At 36.4% G+C, this 20,962-nt stretch overlaps 1 protein-coding gene across 6 annotated transcripts in view; it reads left to right on the top strand.

Annotated features, from left to right (window-relative positions):
• Ptpn13 (protein tyrosine phosphatase non-receptor type 13) overlaps nucleotides 1-20,962 on the top strand; it is a 174,874-nt gene that overhangs the window by 119,843 nt on the left and 34,069 nt on the right. For 2 of the 6 annotated variants that reach the window (XM_048364266.1, XM_048364270.1), the window contains 11 exons: nucleotides 1,401-1,457; nucleotides 9,512-9,601; nucleotides 11,231-11,338; nucleotides 11,707-11,838; nucleotides 13,172-13,635; nucleotides 14,575-14,721; nucleotides 16,113-16,206; nucleotides 17,189-17,274; nucleotides 18,353-18,515; nucleotides 19,650-19,864; nucleotides 19,969-20,067. In XM_048364266.1, the coding sequence (XP_048220223.1) occupies nucleotides 1,401-1,457; nucleotides 9,512-9,601; nucleotides 11,231-11,338; nucleotides 11,707-11,838; nucleotides 13,172-13,635; nucleotides 14,575-14,721; nucleotides 16,113-16,206; nucleotides 17,189-17,274; nucleotides 18,353-18,515; nucleotides 19,650-19,864; nucleotides 19,969-20,067 (1,655 nt within the window). The remainder of the gene's footprint in view (nucleotides 1-1,400; nucleotides 1,458-9,511; nucleotides 9,602-11,230; nucleotides 11,339-11,706; nucleotides 11,839-13,171; nucleotides 13,636-14,574; nucleotides 14,722-16,112; nucleotides 16,207-17,188; nucleotides 17,275-18,352; nucleotides 18,516-19,649; nucleotides 19,865-19,968; nucleotides 20,068-20,962) is intronic. The other 4 variants (XM_048364267.1, XM_048364271.1, XM_048364268.1 and 1 more) reach the window with 4 other exon arrangements.

The following is a 20,962-nucleotide window of genomic DNA, read 5'->3' as shown; positions in this document are numbered from 1 at the left end:
TATTAGCCTGCTTTCAACTTAAAGCAGAGTAATTCTCTAAAAAGGTAGATGATATTATTAAACATGGTTTTGTTAATAGGTAGAAATTCTTAGTTGAGAATTTCATGAATTTCTACAAAAATCTCTTAGTTAATTACAAGGGACCTACTAAGTGTAGAAGCTGTGTGTATGTGTGTACATGTGTATATGTACATATACATATCTTATAAGGTAAATAATTCTTTGCCTTATACATCTTAGGCTTCAGGAAAAGTAGATATTTCAGCACAGAGACTTGCCTAAAATATGAAGCAGCTAAAAGAAAGAAAACAAGGATACCTTCTCCTATTGTTTTATCAAATTCTACTATGCACCTCTCCTTAGATCCAAAATTTAGCCCTGATTACCCAAAGCTTAGTTTTGTTTTTTTCATTTTGTGATTGGATGTAAAGTTATACAGAATAAATCAGAAGGAAATTCTACATTGTAGGTGATATATATTTGGGGGATCCAAAAGATATTTTTGGAAAGCAACATTACTAACATAGGCTTCTGTAGCTTCCAGAGAATATACTGTCATTAATTTAAATTCATCCTATGGATAATGCCACATTGTTGAAAATAGCATGAGACTAACCAGTGTTTGGAAAACAATTTTCAGAGTATGATTACATAATAAGATCTCAGAGATTATAAGCTGTTTTCATTCAAAAGGCTTTGTTCCACATGAAATGTAGGAAATATTCTCTGGAAAAGCATAGATAGAATAAAACTCAGCCACAAAAGGAACTTTATTTTCTGCATTTGTCTATTGCTATTTCTTTTAACATTTGAACAAATGCCTTGAAACTCATTTCGTTATTATGCCAATTCATACCAGGAGCTGGTGGCTCATTAATATAATCCTAGCTACTCAGGAGGATAAGACTTGAGAATTGTGATTCAAGCCCAGCCTAAGCAGGAAAATCCCTGACACTCCTATCTCCAATTAACTAACACCCTCCCTCCCCTCTCCCCACCTCCCCCCCCCAAAAAAAGCCAGAAGTGGAGCTAAGGCTCAAGTGATAGAGCATTAGCCTTAAACAAAAACACTGCAGGACAATGGTCAGGCCCTGGGCCCTAGTTCAAGCCCCAGGACAGGCATATGCATATACAGACAGACAGACAGACAGACAGACAGACATATCTTTCATACTTGACATTCCAAAATATAACTGTCTGAAGCAACATATTCATGTTTAAATATACCCTGCAAAAAGTTAGTGTGCATGCCCATTGTGGGAAGATCTGTTTTCTCAGTGTAAATTAAAGAAAATGCTAGTGCCTTAAGGTTTATTGATTTTCATGAATTCATCAGAAGAATTACTTATATAATATCTGACCATTTTGTAAAATGTCTAATAATTTAATTTATACTACAGGAATGACTATGCATAGTTCTGGAAATCCTTCATCCCAAGTACCCTTAAAAGAAAATGGTAGGTCTTAAAAATGTTTTTCCCCTCATCCCCTCATTCCCATCATGTCCTTTCTCTATTCTGGTACCTCATGTCATAGTCATGGTCTTACTTTATGCCAAGGATTCAAGCTTCATATAGAATCAAAAGCATTGTATTTTCCTGAATCATGGTGTGATGGGATTTGTAATTTAAGTTCATGTTGTTAAAATAAATAATGTATCTGTGATAAGGACTCTTTGGAAAGCTAAGAGAGTACTTAGTGTGAGAGATAATTTTGACTAAATAAGTTTTATCTGAGGCTGTTACTTTGAAGGGATACGAGAGGGGAATCTTAAAAGGATGATTTTCTCCAACAGAACAGCTGAGATCAATAGTTCAGATACTAGCATGACTACAGTCTTTCAGGACTCTGGAAGAAGGCAAGAGCCTCATTGAAGCATATTGAGTCAAAACAGGTCCTGTACTCAACGGGAAAGTTTTGAGTCTTAACCTAAATATTATTGGGAAATTTTGAGAGCTTTCAATGCTGAAATGTATAGTTTAGAATCAGAATTTTTAGTATTTAGATTCAAAGTACTTTCTTTAACACTTTAGTGGGTATAAAAATATCTTATTGTTATCCATATGCTTCCCCAAATGCATCAGTCTTTAAAAATTGAACTAATCAAAGTCTGAGGAAAAGGAAGCAAATATGGCAATCAAAATTACATGGTGCTATTGGCTCATGCCTGAATCTTCCTGGCTACTCAGAAAACTGAGATTTGAGGGTGTGGCTAAAAGCTAACCCAGGCAGGAAGGTTCATAAGACTATTACCTTCAACAAGAACAACAACAAAAGAAAGTAAAGCTGTGGCTCAAGTGGTAGAGCACTAGCCTTGAACAAAAAAGCTCAGGAACAGTACCCAGGCCCCCAGACTGGCACATATACAAAAAATTATTGATGTAGCTAAATTTGAAGTGAAAAGTTTTGTTCTAATTATCCTGATAGCAGAGGTAAAAAGAAAGTTGTGAGAGTAAATTTAACTATACAGAATTGGTATTTTTGTAGTTCAAAACTGCCAAGCAGCAAAATCTCATATAAGTCATTCTTTAATAAAAATACAATTCTTCAAGAAAGAAAAGTTTTTCCTTGGAAGGAGAATTATTCAGAATTAAAAATACATGCATTTTCTCAAATACCCATAGCAAATGTAACAGGTTGCTTTTTCTTTATCTCGATTTTGGATGTATGGTTCTTCAAAAAGCTGAGGATCCATCATTAATGAAAAAAATTGAGGGCTGGGAATATGACCTAGTTACAAGTGCTCACCTCGTAAACATGAAGCCCTGGGTTTGATTCCTCAGTACCACATAAACAGAAAAAGCTGGAAGTGGCATAGTGGAGTTTGTGCAGAATTTCACAGAGCTAGGGAACCAGTGGAGTCATGACTTGAAGGCCGAGCTCATGCCTTAATCTAATGTGCTAATAATGCCTAACCATTTGTAGCATTTTATTTCCCAGCTTAACTTTTGAAATAAGCCGATTAAGAATCTATTCAAGGTTGAAATTTTTTATGTGTTTTAACTTAGATTTTGGTGGGAAATAATGTAAACTTGGATAGGATAGCAAAGAAGCATGTACTGATTTAAATAGTTAAACCTGTAGAAAACTCAGCTCCCCACTCTGGCCTTACAGAAGGCCTGGTCCATCTGCACATGGAAGTGTGCCTCGTGAGTTTTCAAACAAGACTATGTTTTCTCAGAGTTCTTTTTTACTCTGCCTCTGGAGCCGAGTTAGTACTCTGTTGAGAATCACATTTCCACATAATAAAGCATGGTAGACAGCATGTCAAATATTTCCAACTAAGGGGCTGGGGATATAGCCTAGTGGCAAGAGTGCCTGCCTCGGATACGCGAGGCCCTAGGTTCGATTCCCCAGCACCACATATACAGAAAATGGCCAGAAGCGGCGCTGTGGCTCAAGTGGCGGAGTGGTAGCCTTGAGCAGGAAGAAGCCAGGGACAGTGCTCAGGCCCTGAGTTCAAGGCCCAGGACTGGCCAAAAAAAAAAAAAATTTCCAACTAAGACAACGTAAAGTCAGAAAGCTAAATTACTTGCCCACAAGTCAAACATGGGACTTATGTTCATGTTAGTGTTCTTCCTGTTTGTCTAGGAGTATTAGATGACAGTTATAAATTGGCATCACTTAATTCTGCATTATTTATCACTTAGAACCAGATGGTTCTCCAGAGATTATGGCCTCCAGAGATTTTTAAAGAATGTAAAGCTTAAAAGAGAAGATAAAAGGAAAACTTAAGACTCTTCTAAACACAAGCATTGAGATAGAGATATTAAAAGGATCCCAGTCCCTTGGATATGATTAAGAAGAAAATCAGTCAATCTTTCCCAAAGCATAGTTCTTGAAGTGGTATTTCATTAAAAAAAAAAATACTAACAAAAGTAAAACTTACCAAAGAATTATGTAAGATGAATTTTTAATATTTCTTGTTTTACTGTAATTGTTACACATTTAGAAAGTAACTTTTATCTACATTGTCATTGTTACCTAAAGCATCCACACCACAAAATACATGCTCATATTTTATGGAGTCAAGAACAGGACTGTTAACACTAATTTTTTTTTTTTTTAATGCGCCTAAGCCAAATGCCAGAGGCTCACATCTGTAATCCTCTACTCAGGAGGCTGAAATCTGAGGATTTCCATTTGAATCCAGCCTGGGCAGGAAAGTCTGTGAGAACTCTTAGCTCCATATAACTACCAAAAGGCCAGAACTGGAACTGTGGCTCAAGTGGTAGAAATCCAGCTTTGGGCAGGAAAGCTGAGAGACAATGCCCAGGCCCTGAATTCAAGCCCCAGGTCCCACCAAAAAAAAAAAAAAAAGGATATACTGATCCAGAGTAACATGGTACAAACAGTTTATAGCATTAAAATTAAATATTGGAATAGATGGCATATAATTGAAGTGATAGACTGTATGCCTAACAAGCAGAAGACCTTGAGTTCAATCTTTACTACTACCAAAAATATATAATTATAATGATAATATAAATAAGCCAGACACTCATGGCTCATGCCAGTAATCCTAGCTTCTCAGGAGGCTGAGATCTGAAGATCCCGGTTTGAAGCCAACCTGGGCAGGAAAATCCATGAGACTCCAATTAGCCACCAGCGAACTAGCTGTGGCTCAAAGTGATAGAGCACTAGCTTTGAGCAAAAATGCTCAGGGATAGCACTCAAGCCTTGAGTTCAAGCCCTACGACTAACAAAAAAATAACTAAATAATACTAAACATTTCTTTTATTCTAAGTGACAAAATAGACAAGTAGAAATAAGATTTTAAAACACTTTGTATAGTCAGATATTAAGACCTATTATAATTTCAAATATTAACATTTTTCTCTCACTAAAGTTTAACCTACCTTCAAGGTTGAAAATTATAGTTAAAAATAAAATCGAAAGGGGCTGGGGATATGGCCTAGTGGCAAGAGTGCTTGCCTCCTATACATGAGGCCCTGGGTTCAGTTCTCCAGCACCACATATACAGAAAATGGCCAGAAGTGGTGCTGTGGCTCAAGTGGCAGAGTGCTAGCCTTGAGCAAAAAGAAGCCAGGGACAGTGCTCAGGCCCTGAGTCCAAGCCCCAGGACTGGCCAAAAAAAAACCCTAAAAAAAATAAATAAATAAAAAATAAAATCGAAAGTTGCATAATGAACAGATACAAGAATTAACTAAATACAAAACATAGTTAAATAAATTACTGAAAAAGATACAATTTGTCCAAATCTTTTTATTTTATGGATGATTTAAATGAGCTCCAGAGATGTGATGTGGCTCTAATTGACTTAGCCAATAAGCACTGACACAGCAATAAAGCTATTCTCTTCTGAAAACTCTTTCAATGTCATGAAGCTACATAATATTTATTACAGTATATGCCAGTTCCAAAGAAAATTAATTTCTACTAAAAAAAATAGGCTGCTCATTTATAGATTGATTTTTGTTGCATAGCCATCTCTATATTCCACATAGTAAAACTTTACCCTACTTCTTGAAGTCCTCTTCGCCAATACTGCTTTGGCATTGTCAGAACCATTCTCTCACTGGGCAACTTAGTTGCCTCACAGAGATATTCACCATTACTATTACTTCAACTATGCTAGGTAAGCACAGCATACATGTACATGAATGTCAGGAGAGATGAGCAAGACAGCATTAGAAAATCAATGTCATGCAGAAAGGGTAAACTTAGAATTGCTATTCGTGCATCAATTCAGCGTTTTCCCAGGGAAACATTACTAGAAATGGTGTCAAAGGTATTGCAAGTTGAAGTAACTTTTCACATTAAAATATTTGTAAAACTGTGCTGTGATTATAGTGTATATTAATCTGAAAACAACATATGTTAACAGTTTCAAGATTATGTTAACAGTTTCAAAATAAGTAGTCCTTGAATGTCAATGTGTATCTTCATATAATAATAACGCAAATGTTTTGGCACTTAAAATATCTAGGTGGCTCAGAGATTGATAAACTGTTCTATCCCCAAAGAATACTACAAATATCCTTAAGCTTACAGAGATTGCCATGTACTTTATACTTTTACATATTGTTTCCCCAATTGTTAAAAAATTCCTAATAAAGTATTCTGAACATTTGTTATGTAAAGGTATTTGAAGCATGTCTACAATACTATTCAGTATCGTTCAACTGTACTCGAAATCTCCTTCCTTCTCACCAAGGTTGAGAGGGCAGAAAGAATGTCCCTATTAAAGAAGAGCAGATTAGCAGTACTTCCCTTTCTAATCAAATATTCATTTGGCTCCACCTGTTCAAGTCTTACTCTGTAGACATCACACCAGAACACTTCCAGCTATCTTGCCATCTCACCTGTAGCAAATTTTACTTGAAATAATATAGCCATCTGAATGCTCTGCATATTAAAATCCTACTTCACTTCCCTGACATGGCCTCCTCTACTTCCTCAGGAAGAAGCCTCTCACCTCTCTGAAAGGCTGTTAGGACCTCTCCTAGGTCTGATGCATGCCTTTGTAATGCAGCTATTTTATTGGTAGTACTAACAGCATTCTGCCTCCTAAAGTAAGATCTTTTTTTCTCACATTTGCCATGCTAGCAGCTTTCATTTTCATTGCATTTTATTTCCCCAAAGAGCCTAGTGATAGGCTTTCACAGGAAAGTTGCCCAATAAAGGAAAATACAACTGAATGAAAGAATGTGTGAGTAATAAAATCAGAGCAGAAAATTCTCAAATATAAAGAACACACACACACGTACTTACTAGCAGGTAGATGAGCAATATAAAAAACTAGTCCTGTTAGTTAGCAGACATACTGGAAATAAACATACAGAAAATGGCCTTTTTATTATTTGAATGGTACTTATGGCGTCTAATAGATATTCCATAGGATCCCTAAGAATATTGATCAAATGCAGAAATGAACTTAGCTTTCACAATAGTGAGAAAAGTCTCCATTTAAAACCTAGAAATTGTCTTTCTCTTAAATTGCGAGAAGAAACACAATAAGCCAGAAGCCATCATTCCCCAACCTAGTTTCTCTTTTTTAAATTTTATTCTGTCTATAGAATTGGCTTTTCCGGGAACTACATGTGTTTGGACTTAACCAAGTTCTGTAAAATAAGGAATTTCATCTGTCTCCACTTACACTAATTTCTGTACACCAAATGCTTAACTCTGAAATACGGAGACAGATGAGGTGGAAATTACTTTATAAAGCACCTTGCCTTTATCTGTTCTTTGTTATTACTGCAACAAATGTGTTACTTTCCTGATTTAAATTATATTTTTATTATCTTCAGTTGTACAAAAGGGTTTATAATTCATCATATCAGTTTATGAGTGCAATGCAGCTTGATCAATATCACTCCTTGCATCATTCTCCCCTCTCTCTCCCAACTCCACCCATCCCCCCAAGATTTTAATACTTAATACTCTTTATTTTATGGTTTTTGTATCTGTTATTTTATTCTTTTTTTTTTTTTGGCCGGTCCTGGGGCTTGGACTCAGGGCCTGAGCACTGTCCCTGGCTTCTTTTTGCTCAAGGCTAGCACTCTGCCACTTGAGCCACAGTGCCACTTCTGGCCGTTTTCTGTATATGTGGTGCTGGGGAATCGAACCCAGGGCCTCATGTATACGAGGCAAGCTCTCTTGCCACTAGGCCATATCCCCAGCCCCCTGTTATTTTATTCTTGTTCTGCTTGAAAACTAGAGCTCAACTGCTTTTTATTACAAGAGAAATGTGGATATTTAGGTGATAGTAAACTGGGCATTAAGTAATAGATGGGCTTTGATTTAGGGTTGCCTAATATGGAAGGCTCCTCACATTTATGATGTGATATTTTTATACTGTTATTAATTCAAATTTATACTACTCTGGAATTAACACGCTTATATTGCAACATTGCTTAAGGTCTGACATTAGGGCTAAAAGAATGTCTCAGGTGGGAGAGCTAGCTCTTGAACAGCAAGAATTAGGCCCAGTTCAGTCCCCCAGTATGAGAAAAGGTGAGGAAGGAAATCCCAAGTTAATTCACTACTGAAAGGAAATGGATTGTTATTGTAAAAGAATTTATAGAATATGAAGTGGCACATATACATCACTTGAGCATCATTGTGTAACAAAATTACCAGTTTTTAAAGCATATTAATAAAATTTTAAGTCCATGTATGGTTGTATTTTGAACATACAGAAATAAGATCCATGTACATAGTGATCTATTAGAAAAATGTATATGAAAGTTTAAGGAAATTCTGTGTTATCCATTAGTGAAGCCATAACTCTACTTCCCAAACATGTCAATATGCTTATGAACTGTATAAAGTTGAATTTTAAAAATGATTCCTCAGCACCACATAAACAGAAAAAGCCAGAAGTGGTGCTGTGGCTCAAATGGTAGAGTACTAACCTTGAGCAAAAGGAAGTGAGGGACAGTGCTCAGGCCCTGAGTTCAAGCCCCAGTACTGACAAAAAAATGTAAAAAAAAAAAAAAAAAAAAAAAAAAAAAAAAAGAATGTCCTGAGCTCTGGGAATGTGGCTGGTTGGTGATAGAGTGCTTGTCTAGCATGCATAAAAAAAGCCCTGGGTTCCATTCCTCGGCACACATAAACAGAAAATGTGGCACCATGGCTCAAATTGTAGAGTGCTAGCCTTGAGCAAAAAGAAGCCAGGGACAGTGCAGAGGCCCTGAGTTCAAGCCCCAGGACTGTTTAAAAAAATATATCCCAAATGTTGAACTTAATCACCACTACTACTACCTTCGTACACAGACCAGTTTGTGCTATCAAATTGTAATTGATGTTAAGAACTTGATGGTTAGGAGTGTTAAATACTTGAATTGCTAAATCATGGTTAACATGACTGTGCCATAGTTATACATTTAATTAAGATATTTGTGAATTGCTATTTTTAAAACTAAGTGGAAATTAGACAAAGCAGATTTATTTAACTATCTTAAATGATTTATTTAACTAGTCACTATTGACTTTGGGCATTTTTCTGGGTTAGGAAGGCTGCTCTAATGTTGAGGAACTCAGAATAACTCCTCATCTGAACATGATGGTAGCAGCCTTTTGAATATTTCTGCTAGTCATTATTCATGGGATTTGAAAAACATAGTTCCAGTTTTTTCTTATAGCTCTTTTACTCAAGATTTTACTAATAATATTTAACTACTGTAAATTAAAATGCCTACCATGTAATACAGGGGAGTTCCTAATCTGTTCAGGGAGTGATCAGAACTGTGATCAGAAAACCAAAATTGAAGGGTCCACCCATTTTTGACTAACCCTGCTCAAATCATTCATTTTCTTGAGACTTACTCATTTGTAACTAAAACATACTATGCCAAGAACAATTTATGAGGAAATAGGTGATGATAAATGGTCATTATTATAAAGTATAAATAAATCACTATTAAAATATGGTATGCTTAAAATGACTGAGCAATCTGTCAACAACCTTGTTAATGCAAAGTAATAATCTTAATGCCTGAGTATGTTATGTTTATTTTCTTTTAAAATTATGAATTTCCAATAGATGTGCTACACAAAAGATGGAGTATTGTGTCTTCACCAGAAAGGGAGATCATGTTGGTAAACCTGAAAAAAGATGCAAAGTATGACTTAGGTGAGTCTATTAGTCAAAGCAAGACACTTGAACTACAATGATAGGGTTTAAAAAGCAGTTTGTTTTATAGTAGTTCTCTGATAATCACACGCAGTACACACAAACTGGTAGAATATTTTGGATATTGGATTTCCCTTCATAATCTTGTATAATGCCTATGCACAATATGGGGTATTTTGAAAACTATAAATTGGACATGACCCAAGTAGAGCTATCTGATGGACCTTTACAAAGATTGAATTAAACTATCAAATGAAAATAATACAAAAACACAACAAATTTAACACATCTTGAAGAAAATCAAATTGTAACTCAATGTTCTACCTTTTCAAATATGACTAAGGAAAAGTTGCAGTAGTAATGACTACATATAAGAGAAATCATTAGTTTGGGAGGAAAAGCTATACAGTATTATTTCACTGTATGAATGAGTGTGCAGATTTCCAAAATGTGCATGTGCTGAAGAACTCTTGCACTGAGGTTTCCCAAGAGGTACAGCAAAGGCTACAGGGCATCTGGTCTGTACCTTCATCATGCCAGCCACACTGATCTTGCAAAATCCCTAATATAAAAAGAGTTTTTAGGGCTGATAGGTGAGACCATGATCCATGACATGAAAATGATCTCAAATGCACCTGTTGGCATACACTGGTTCTCAACTGTGTTTCCTAAGAAGAAAACCACCACGCATGCGTGGACCTTATTTTCTTGCCCCCACTGCCAGATGCTGGGGGCTTGCATGCCAAAGAAAGCAAAAGGATCTTTGCCAACAGTTATTATGTCTATTAATACCAGTTTGAAGATTGACAGGAAAGGTGCTATAATGTCTATAAATTGGTTGAGAGCTAAATCTCTCCTTCAGTGCCGATGGCTGGATACCACTGGCTGATAACCCACACGTACTCCTGAAACACCTGCTGATACCCTCAGGAAACATGAATCTGTAACTTGAGCAGGGACCCCATGGCATATAGCACCTTCAGCCTCTTTTTCTGGGCTTTCTGCCCAGGTTGCCTGAGGCCTCACTCCCAGCCACCAACACCTCCACCAGGTGCAGCATCAGGAACCGCATCTTTGCCAACACGCTGCTATGCACGCTATCGTGAGATTCTTGCAATGAGAATTAGAAAAAATTGGAATTAATGCACCAGCTCATTTCATCTACAACCTACCTGCATAATCTGCAAATACCAAAAGTGAAGTACCTACATGAAATACTTCCGCTGAATTTAACAAGTGGCCTTAATACATTATCTAGTGTTGTGCATTTGTTTGTTTGTGCCTGCTCTGGAACTTGAACTTGGGTCCTGGGCACTGTCCCTGAGCTTTTAGCTCAAGGCCAGTACTCTACCATTTGAGCCACAGCTCCACTTCCAGCTTTTTTGGTGGTTAATTGGAGATAAGAATCTCAAGAACTTTCCTGCCTGGGCTGGCTTCAAACCTTGGTCCTCAGATCTCAGCCTCCTAAGTAACTAACTAGGATTACAGGCGTGAGCCACCAGTGCCCGGCTTCTATTCTTTATATCAGATATTAATGCCCACATTTCTGTGTTTCAAGCAGACTAAAAATTAGTCAGAAGAAGCACCAATATCATGAAGTTAATTTTTCTTAAATGTGATATTTTACAGGATTTCAAATTATCGGTGGGGAGAAAATGGGAAGACTGGATTTAGGTGTATTTGTCAGTTCAATTACCCCTGGAGGACCAGCCGACTTGGATGGATGCCTAAAGCCAGGTACTATACATTTTGGCCATTTCCTAAGTATGCCCTAATACATGAATTGTGCACACAAGAACAAAGTAGAACTTAAACCAAACAAAAATACTAAGGAGGGCTGGGAATGTGGCTTAGTATAGAGTGCTTGCCTAGCATGCACAAAGTCCTGGGTTCAATTCCTCAGCACCACATAAACAGAGAAAACCAGAAGTGGCACTGTGGCTCAAGAAGTAGAGTGCTAGCCTTGAACTAAAGAAGAAGCCAGGGACAGTGCTCAAGCCCTGAGTCCAAGCCCCAGGACTGGCAAAAAAAGAAAAAAAACTAAAGATGACATTTGTAAGATTTATTATGAATTTCTCTTTGTTACTGCTTTTCTCTTTTTCCAGGAGACCGATTAATATCAGTGAATAGTGTGAGTCTTGAGGGTGTTAGCCACCATGCTGCAGTTGAAATTTTGCAAAATGCACCTGAAGATGTGACACTTGTTATCTCCCAGCCAAAAGAAAAAATATCCAAAGGTAATGTTGTTCATTTTCACTATTGCAAGCACTTTAATATATTGACCCAATAACTTGGACTTAAGCTCTTCATTTCCTTCTGGCAATTTAGTATATACTAACCTTTATTTTTAAAGATCAGTTTATCACTCCAAGACTTTCTGTCTCATCCCTCTTGTTAATAGATGCACAAATATGAATTCATTTGGGCAAAAGTGATGTACTTAAATGATTTCTGATTAGTTGGTTGGGTCTGTCTTTTCTTAGTCCAGTCGGAATTAGAACTTGTTATCATTATATAATTGATAAAGTTCTATATTAGTTGCCTACAATTCCTGTTCAGACTTTGTATTTTATAAAAAGAATAAAGAACGAATTTTTAAATAAAACCATTTCATCTCATAATCCCCACCATAGGAATGTTGTGGGAGAACAGTCACATAAGGAAGATTTAAAACACTGAGTTTGAGGCTATATGAATCAAATCCTCTTGAGCCACAATGTTATTTAAAGAGACAACAGTAGTCTCTGATGTACACAGAGTTGCTAAGAGGATCAATGGTAGGACAGACAACACATACAGAAGCTAAAGCAGAAGCCCAGGAGCTACCCATACACAGCAAACGGTGCACCAGCAATCACACGGAGGCCAGGGTCAGATTATCCCCTCCACTGAAGACTACATTTGAGCAAAGCCTTCCAACTGATACCTCACTGTGCTCAAAGGCCTAGGCATGTTTTATAGATTATGAATATTAAATGATATAATGACTATAAAGATGTGGTACATGTCTGGTACATAGTAAGTACTTTAACATGTCATTATTAATAATTTTTGGTTGGGTTTGATTTTTCTGTGCCTGGGGGGAAGAGGCCAGGGGAATGGAACTGAAGGCCCTTGCACTGTCCCTGAGCTTTTTCTGCGCAAGACTAGCTTTCTACCCTTGAGCCAGAGCTCCACTTCCAGCTTTTTAGTGGTTGATAAGAGTTTCGCAGAGTTTCCTGCCCAGGCAGGCTGCCTTAGAACCATAATCCTTATAGCTCAGCCTCCCAAATAGCTGGGATTACAGGCTTATACCATCAGCTTCCAGCTAATAACAATTTTTTTTAAGAACTTTTAAAGTTTAAAAAAAAACAAACCAACTTCCCCTCAAGATTATATTTGCTGGGCAACAAACAATGACTTCATGGATTTCAACTTTCATTTCTCCCTCCCCTCCTTTCTCCAAATTGTTTCTCTTGTAGGAGACAAATTTCAGTTTTTATTTCCAGGCAGTATACTGAACAGGGATATGTGTAAACAAAAACATGTGTCAATGATTTATTGTGCTTTTTGTTGGCTCTTAATTTTTAGTGCCTTCTACTCCTGTGCATTTTGCCAATGGGATGAAAAACTACATGAAGAAGCCTTTCTACATGCAAGACAGTACTATGGATTCTTCTCACAATCACCATTGGCCACGGGGTACCCTGAGAAACATCACAGAAAGCTCCTTTGGGCTGTCCGGGGGCTTACGTGAAGGAAGCCTTAGTTCTCAAGATTCTAGGACTGAGAGTGCCAGCTTGACCCAGAGCCAGGTCAATGGCTTCTTTACTAGCCATTTAAGTGACCAAACCTGGCAGGACTCACAACATGGCAGCCCGACCCCATCCGTAATATCCAAAGCCACCGAGAAGAAGAAGAGTTCCTCTGACAGTAACCAAAGCAAAGCCAAAAAGCCAGGCACTTGTGATGCAGCTGATTACTCCGACCATGGAGATTCAGACATGGATGAAGCCACTTATTCCAGCAATCAAGAGCATCAATCACCAAAAAAGGCATAGTCTAATATCAATGATCTTTGTATTTTTATTTAACAAAGCAAACAACAGCAAGTATAGTACACAGTAATACAATCTACTAAACTACTGCTTGTATGATTATAGAAAGGAAAAATAGCTTATATCTTCTCTACTAACTGCTACTGCACTACTGCTGTCAGAGAAATTAGAGTCTTTGAATACTAACTCTCAAATGCTATACTCAGATTACAATTGATTACTTACAAATTGGCCATCTATTACATATTTAACTCATATTAGTAAGAGAACTTTAATATCTGAAAAATTGTTCCTAAATGATTCATATAATGGGTAGTTGAATTTAGCCTTTACAGTATAAGTTCCTATGAAGTTCTGAACAAGTATCTGAGTGATAATGCTACAATGAAAATAGAGCATTCCGAGAAAATACTGAAATTGAACCTCACAATAACAAGCACTTTTAGAGAAGAGGCTTTCTCACAGCCTTATAAATACGACTTCACTGCTGTCCTTACGTTTATGCTGAATTTGTAAACATAAACATGATGTCTGTTCATCTTAGAGGCTCAGGTTAAAGCTACTGCTTGTGAGATGCATTAATTTTTAAAGAAAATCTAAATACTTTATAAACTTGGAAATATAAGCATTGGGCAAAGATTATGGAGAATCTAATTTGTAAGTGGGTCCCACTTTTCCATCTGCTTTATCTAGACTGTCTGACATTTGAAACAGACACTTCAATCTCTAGACATCAATTTCCACAACCATAAAATATGAATGTATTAAACTACATACTCTTTTAAGATTCTAGAACTCTTACTTTTTTAGTACACTCTATTCCTTAGCATATGCTTTTTAAATTTTTTTCAACAAAATACGTATTTGTCTTCCAATAATAATTTATTTTGACTCTAACAAGAAATATTTTTTGTTTGTTTGTTTTTCTTTGTTAAGGATTCTTCCTCCTCAATGAATACATCCAACAAAATGAATTTTAAATCTTTTTCTTCATCACCTCCTAAACCTGGAGATATCTTTGAGGTTGAACTGCCTAAAAATGCTAACAGCTTGGGGATAAGTGTCACGGTACTGTTTGACAAGGTTTTCAAATGTTTCCTCTTCTTCATTGCAGCAGACTATAGTCAAGTTATTTTGCTTCAGATGGGACACTTGTCAGAAATTTCCAAATTTTAAAAAATTGAGTTACTCATTTCTTCTTGTGTTTAAAAATGATAGACAATGTCTTTCCCCCAAGATTTGATACCTGTTTAATCTGAATAGAAAACATACAAAATATAAAACATGCATTTTCTTTATATAGATTTAACGGATTTTTTTCATGAGCATGGAATAATGAGACACTGTCTTAAACTACATTATCATTTATCACATTCAGAAAATATTGATAATTGTACAAAGTTGTTTAGAAACAGTAGAAAACACTACATCTATGGAGATCAAAAACAAAACTTAATTTTCTGAAATATTTAAAAACATAACATTTTCACACTTTTTTTTTGGCCAGTCCTGGGCCTTGGACTCAGGGCCTGAGCACTGTCCCTGGCTTCCTTTTTGCTCAAAGCTAGCAGTGTGCCACTTGAGCCCCAGCACCACTTCTGGCCATTTTCTGTATATGTGGTGCTGGGGAATCGAACCCAGGGCCTCATGTATACGAGGCAAGCTCTCTCGCCACTAGGCTATATCCCCAGCCCCACATTTTCACGCTTTTAATCTTGCTCTTGTCTTTTTAGAATTTTATTGTCTCTTTATGGTGAAAGTAGATAAAAGTTGCATTTTCCTAAGAGATAAAAAACGAATGTATTAGATTGCTTTTCTACCAAAGACTTTTAAAACAAAGGACAAGCTTTTTTTCTTGAGTCATGGTGTTTGCTTTCAGATTCACAAATATGAAGTATTATTACTTCATCTACTGTTTTTTCTGATAATTATGTTCTCTCACTAATTTTGCATAAATGAATTTTGCTTTCTGCTTGCTTTTAATGCATGGTTGTAGACTTAGAAAAGGAAGAGCGATTCCTCATATAATCAAGATCTAGTATCTTTTCACTTTCTGAAGTGAACCAATAAATACAAAAGAGAAACTTTTTTAGAGTTGGGAAATGTAGCTAACTAGTCTTTTAGTATTAAAAAATTGCACAGACTAAAATAATGCCTCTGTTTTGTCTGATGACAAGCCCCCATTCTGGGGATTAGATTTAAAGGAGAACATACAAAAGTTTCATACTGGGGCTGGGGATATGGCCTAGTGGCAAGAGTGCTTGCCTCGTATACATGAGGCCCTAGGTTCAATTCCCCAGCACCACATATACAGAAGTGGCGCTGTGGCTCAAGTGGCAGAGTGCTAGCCTTGAGCAAAAAGAAGCCAGGGATAGTGCTCAGGCCCTGAGTCCAAGCCCAGGACTGGCCAAAAAAAAAAAAAAAAAAAAAAAAGTTTCATACTACTAAATGTGATTTTGTTATTTTCTGTCTAGGGAGGTGTGAATACTAGTGTCCGGCATGGTGGCATTTATGTGAAAGCTATTATTCCCAAGGGAGCCGCCGAGTTGGATGGCAGGATTCACAAAGGTATGAGACGTAATATGTATATAGGAATTGCATGTACAGATACCACAACCAAGAGAAAGTTACAAAGCTGATATAGACTTGTAAATTTGTAATGTGAGATACAAATGTATTCAGTCTTAAAACTCCTGATGACACAAAATTCCTCCTCCAGTTGTTTATTAGAAAATATCTAGATAGTGACTCAGTGGATGACTCCTAATAAGTAAATTGCTAGAGAATGAAAAGTTACAGTACCCTTATAAAAACATGTCTACATTTCTAATAATTAACTAGGGACTTGGCTTGTTTCTCCCATTTGTTTCTCTGTTATCTTTTCTCATGATTTAAATTGACTTTTATAAAGATGTACTAGCTTGATAGTGGCACACACCTGTAATTCTAGATCTTAGGAGGCTAAGAAGATCTTGAAGAGGAAGCCAGCTTGGGCTGCATAGAAAGACACTATTTCTAATATATTCATATATGTACACATATATGCATATGTATATACATATATATGCACACATACATATATGTATATATGTATACTTATGTGACTATATTGCATATACCTGTATATGAATATATCCGAGTATATTAATATACACATGTACACATATATATGTAATACAGATGTACATATATGTATATGCTATATATTATATGTGAATATATTACATACACATGTGTAATGTAATATATGCATGTATACATGTATGTGTGCATATGTAATGCATGTATACATATAATTGTAATATGATGATGTGTTATATTATACAATTATATCTAATATATGTGGGTATATATGTGCACATGTATATATAATTCTAAATGAATCTAAGATTAGCCATAGAACTGAGTGCTAAATAATATGTTAAACTATTCAACACAATTTGTCCAATGAATCAATCCTCAAATGAATACGAAATGTAAGGATGGGGTATTAAAGAACTTATTAAACTTTTATGATTTTTTTCTTTTAAAATAACTGCTTAATTTGTAGGTGATCGTGTGTTAGCTGTCAATGGAGTAAGTCTAGAAGGAGCTACTCATAAGCAAGCTGTGGAAACACTAAGAAATACAGGACAGGTAATAGAGCATTCTACCAGACTATGAAAATAACTTAGAACGTGTGAATAAGAGCAATCTCTTTGAGACCTCTAAATTTGTTCAAGAAACCAAGCCTGATGTTTAGAGCCATTTGAGTTTTTTGTTTGGACTTTTTCATTTCTGGTTTTTGGTTTTTGGGGGGTGTTTGGGGTTTTGTTGTTGTTGTTGTTTTTTGGGTTTTTTTTTTTTTTTTTTTTTTTTTGCTGGCCTGGGGTTTGAACTCAGGACTGGGGTGCTATCTTTGTGCATTTTTACTCAAGGCTCTACTTCTGACTCTGTGTGGGGTATTGGGGGGGGGGTGTAATTAGTAATAAGAGTCTCATGAACTTTCCTGCCTGGCCTGGCTTGGAACTGCAATCCTCAGATAACAGCTTCCTAAGTAACTAGGTTTACAGGCGTGAGCCACTAGCACCTGGCTTTGCTTTTTGTTTTTGTCTTCCAAAATAAGAAAAAACAAGTATATGTTGGGTACTGGTGGCTCAAGCCTGTAATTCTGGCTACTCAGAAAGCTGAGATCTGAGGATTGCAGCTCAAAGCCAGCCAGGGTAGGAAAGTCTGTGAGACTCCTATCTCCAATTAACCACCAGAAAACAGGAAGTGATGCTGTGGCTCATAGTGGTAGAGTACAAACCTTGAGCAAAAGAGCTCAGAGACAGCACCCAGGCCCTGAGTTCAATGCCCACAACCAACAACAACAACAGAAAACAATTGTTATGACAAGAGCTTTTCTATTGAGGAAGCAGGTATTCTGTCACATTTTAGCCTTAATATCACTAAGGATGCCTGATAAGGGAGAGATGAGGATTGCATTTATAGTATGCATTTATGAATTGTCAAATTTTCTATGACATGTTTATGATATCAGCATTACACTTACAATAGTTTTATTTGTATTTATCCTTTTATATAGAAAGTAATTTTTTCTTATTTTTCTCTTGATTTGTATTTGGGTGAACCAAGTAGTTACTTGTAAATGTTTTCATATTCCAGCCATACAAAATCCTAAAATGATCTATTTTCTTGTCGTTCTTAGTAACTTACTATTGTGTTTTTCCAGGTGGTTCATCTATTGTTAGAAAAGGGGCAGTCACCAGTATCCAGGGAGCATATCCCTGTGACCCCACAGTGTACCCTTCCAGATCTGGAGGCCCAAGGTCAAACCTCAGAAAGAGTGATGAAGAAAACAACTCACATCAGAGACTACAGCTTTGTCACTGAAGGTCAGGTCTTAGTTGCTAATGTTACTGTAAAATCACTGCTAGATTACTTAAATGGGAATCTTTATATCCTAGATTACAAATCATGTGCTAACTTTATTATTCCTGTCAAACAAACATTTGCAGCTCATTAAATCATTTTAAGTCTTTGGGTAATGAATTATATGGCTTTAGGCATTTAGTAATGCCTAAAATAGTTATAAAGTAAAAATTATATTGTAAGGAAAAATAGTATAAATTAATGTGGAATTTACCCCTTAAATTTCTGTATTTCTGTTTAATTTGAAAGAACTTGTGGTAGTTACCTTGAGCAGAAATTCACCTAGAACCGTAATGTCATTCTTTGAAAATCTTCTAGCACATGGAAAAATCACTGATTGGTAGTAAAATAAAAAAGTTAAGAATGAAGTAGTAGTAAATTTTTTGGGTTTTTTAGTGCCAGTAGTTTAGATGATAAAAGTCTCACAAACTTGCCTACCAGAACTGGCTTTAACCAAGATCCTCAGATATCAGTCTCCTGAGTAACACAGAACCTGGCCAGTAATGAATTCTTCATAAGGCTAAATACATTCATAATACCTGATAACCTGCCTGCTAATCTGAGGTTCTAATTATCAGCCTTTTAAGGGGAATAATGTTCTTTACTTGAAATGATTGCTAGTATGCAGTCATTATTTCCCTTTTAATTTAACTTTCTATTTGATTATACAAACATTAGCAACTCTGATTCAGTCTCAAAAGTAAAGCGTAAAAATAGTCTACTCTGCATTACTTTTTCTTGATTATGAAAATAAAACTAATGTACCTACATAATCGCACTGTCCTTTCCCATTCTTTATTTGTGTTCTTACACACACATCCACATTTGCTCTTTCATTTTGCTGCCGAGAATTTTGTTGGAATGGCATTGCAATTTATCTGGATTAAAAGTAGACCTGACCAAAATCCCACCGTGTAAACTTATTTTCTCATATCTTGGCCTAATGTTTTGCTAGTGTCATCATCACTCTCCATTGGCTAGCTAAATTCTGGCAATAAATAAATAAATATGTCTAAAAGTGTATGTGTGTGTTTATATGCTCTCATGTATAAACAGAGCCTTCACATGTTTAAATATTGTATCTTTCTTTTCTCTAGAAAATACATTTGAGGTAAAACTGTTTAAAAATAGCTCAGGCCTGGGATTCAGTTTTTCTCGAGAAGATAATCTTATACCTGAGCAAATGAATGCCAGCATTGTCAGGGTTAAAAAGCTCTTCCCTGGACAGCCAGCAGCTGAGAGTGGGAAAATTAATGTGGGAGATGTTATCTTGAAAGTGAATGGAGCATCTTTGAAAGGACTGTCTCAGCAGGTAAGCTCCAGCATTTCCATAAAGAGATAGATGAATTGACATTTCAGGGAGGTGTCATAATTCTGGCTTTACTGAGTCTTCATTTGTCATTCGTGGTTCTACAGGAAGTCATATCTGCTCTCAGGGGAACCGCTCCAGAAGTATCCTTGATTCTCTGTAGACCTCCACCAGGTGTCATACCAGAACTTGACAGTACTGTTTTGGTAAGATCTATGAAAATTAATTTCTGATTTTGCAGAATATCAATTTAGTGATTTGCTAATTCCACTGTAATTGATCCATTTTGGACTGATCTACTGAGTTTCATATGTCTCTAGTTCTTAGCCAACTAGTTGATATTATCTTATCACTCTATTACAATTTAATTAGTTCACCTTGTCTTCTCCCACTTCTAACATTCTAGAATGCTAGATTTCAGGTATTCATTTTCTAAGCATAAATGGAAAAAACAAACAAGGCTTACAAACTTTCTTTTCATTCCTTTATTAAACCAAACAACAACCACTCTCATTCTGACCTTGTTTGGCTGACAGTTAAGGTGGTTTAAGATTTTCAGCTATTATTTAACACTGGGAGTCACGAGAAAGGCATGTATTTGTTTCCCTTTCATGTAAAGTAGTAGATAAAATATTCAAAATCTTATTTTGAAGTTGATTTACAATTTGCATACTGTCAGGCAGGAAGCCAAACATACAAGACCACTAATATAATTAAAGAAAATGCACCTTTGGCCTGTGTACGTTAAATAACTTCACTACCCGTGAATGTTTCCTGGATCTGGAAAATCAGCAGCCTTGATCTTAAACTGGGGAAAAGAGGAAGTTTTAGGAGGACATTAATAGGAAAGTAGTTTTTTGGGGAACTTGCATTAGAAATAGAATTTTAAGAGCCTATATTGATAGACTAGGGCCCCGGATCAGATGGACTGAGTGGAATTTTTAGGAGAAGATCAAGTAATGAAAAAATTTTGGAAAGCAATGTTTTTTTTTTTTTTTTTTTTGGCCAGTCCTGGGGCTTGGACTCAGGGCCTGAGCATTGTCCCTGGCTTCTTTTTGCTCAAGGCTAGCACTCTGCCACTTGAGCCACAGCGCCACTTCT

Source organism: Perognathus longimembris, chromosome 16 (genome assembly GCF_023159225.1).
Source record: "Perognathus longimembris pacificus isolate PPM17 chromosome 16, ASM2315922v1, whole genome shotgun sequence".
NCBI lineage: Eukaryota > Metazoa > Chordata > Mammalia > Rodentia > Heteromyidae > Perognathus > Perognathus longimembris.
The sequence above is the reverse complement of the archived record's forward strand: the minus strand, read 5'-3'. Positions and strand labels throughout refer to the sequence as shown.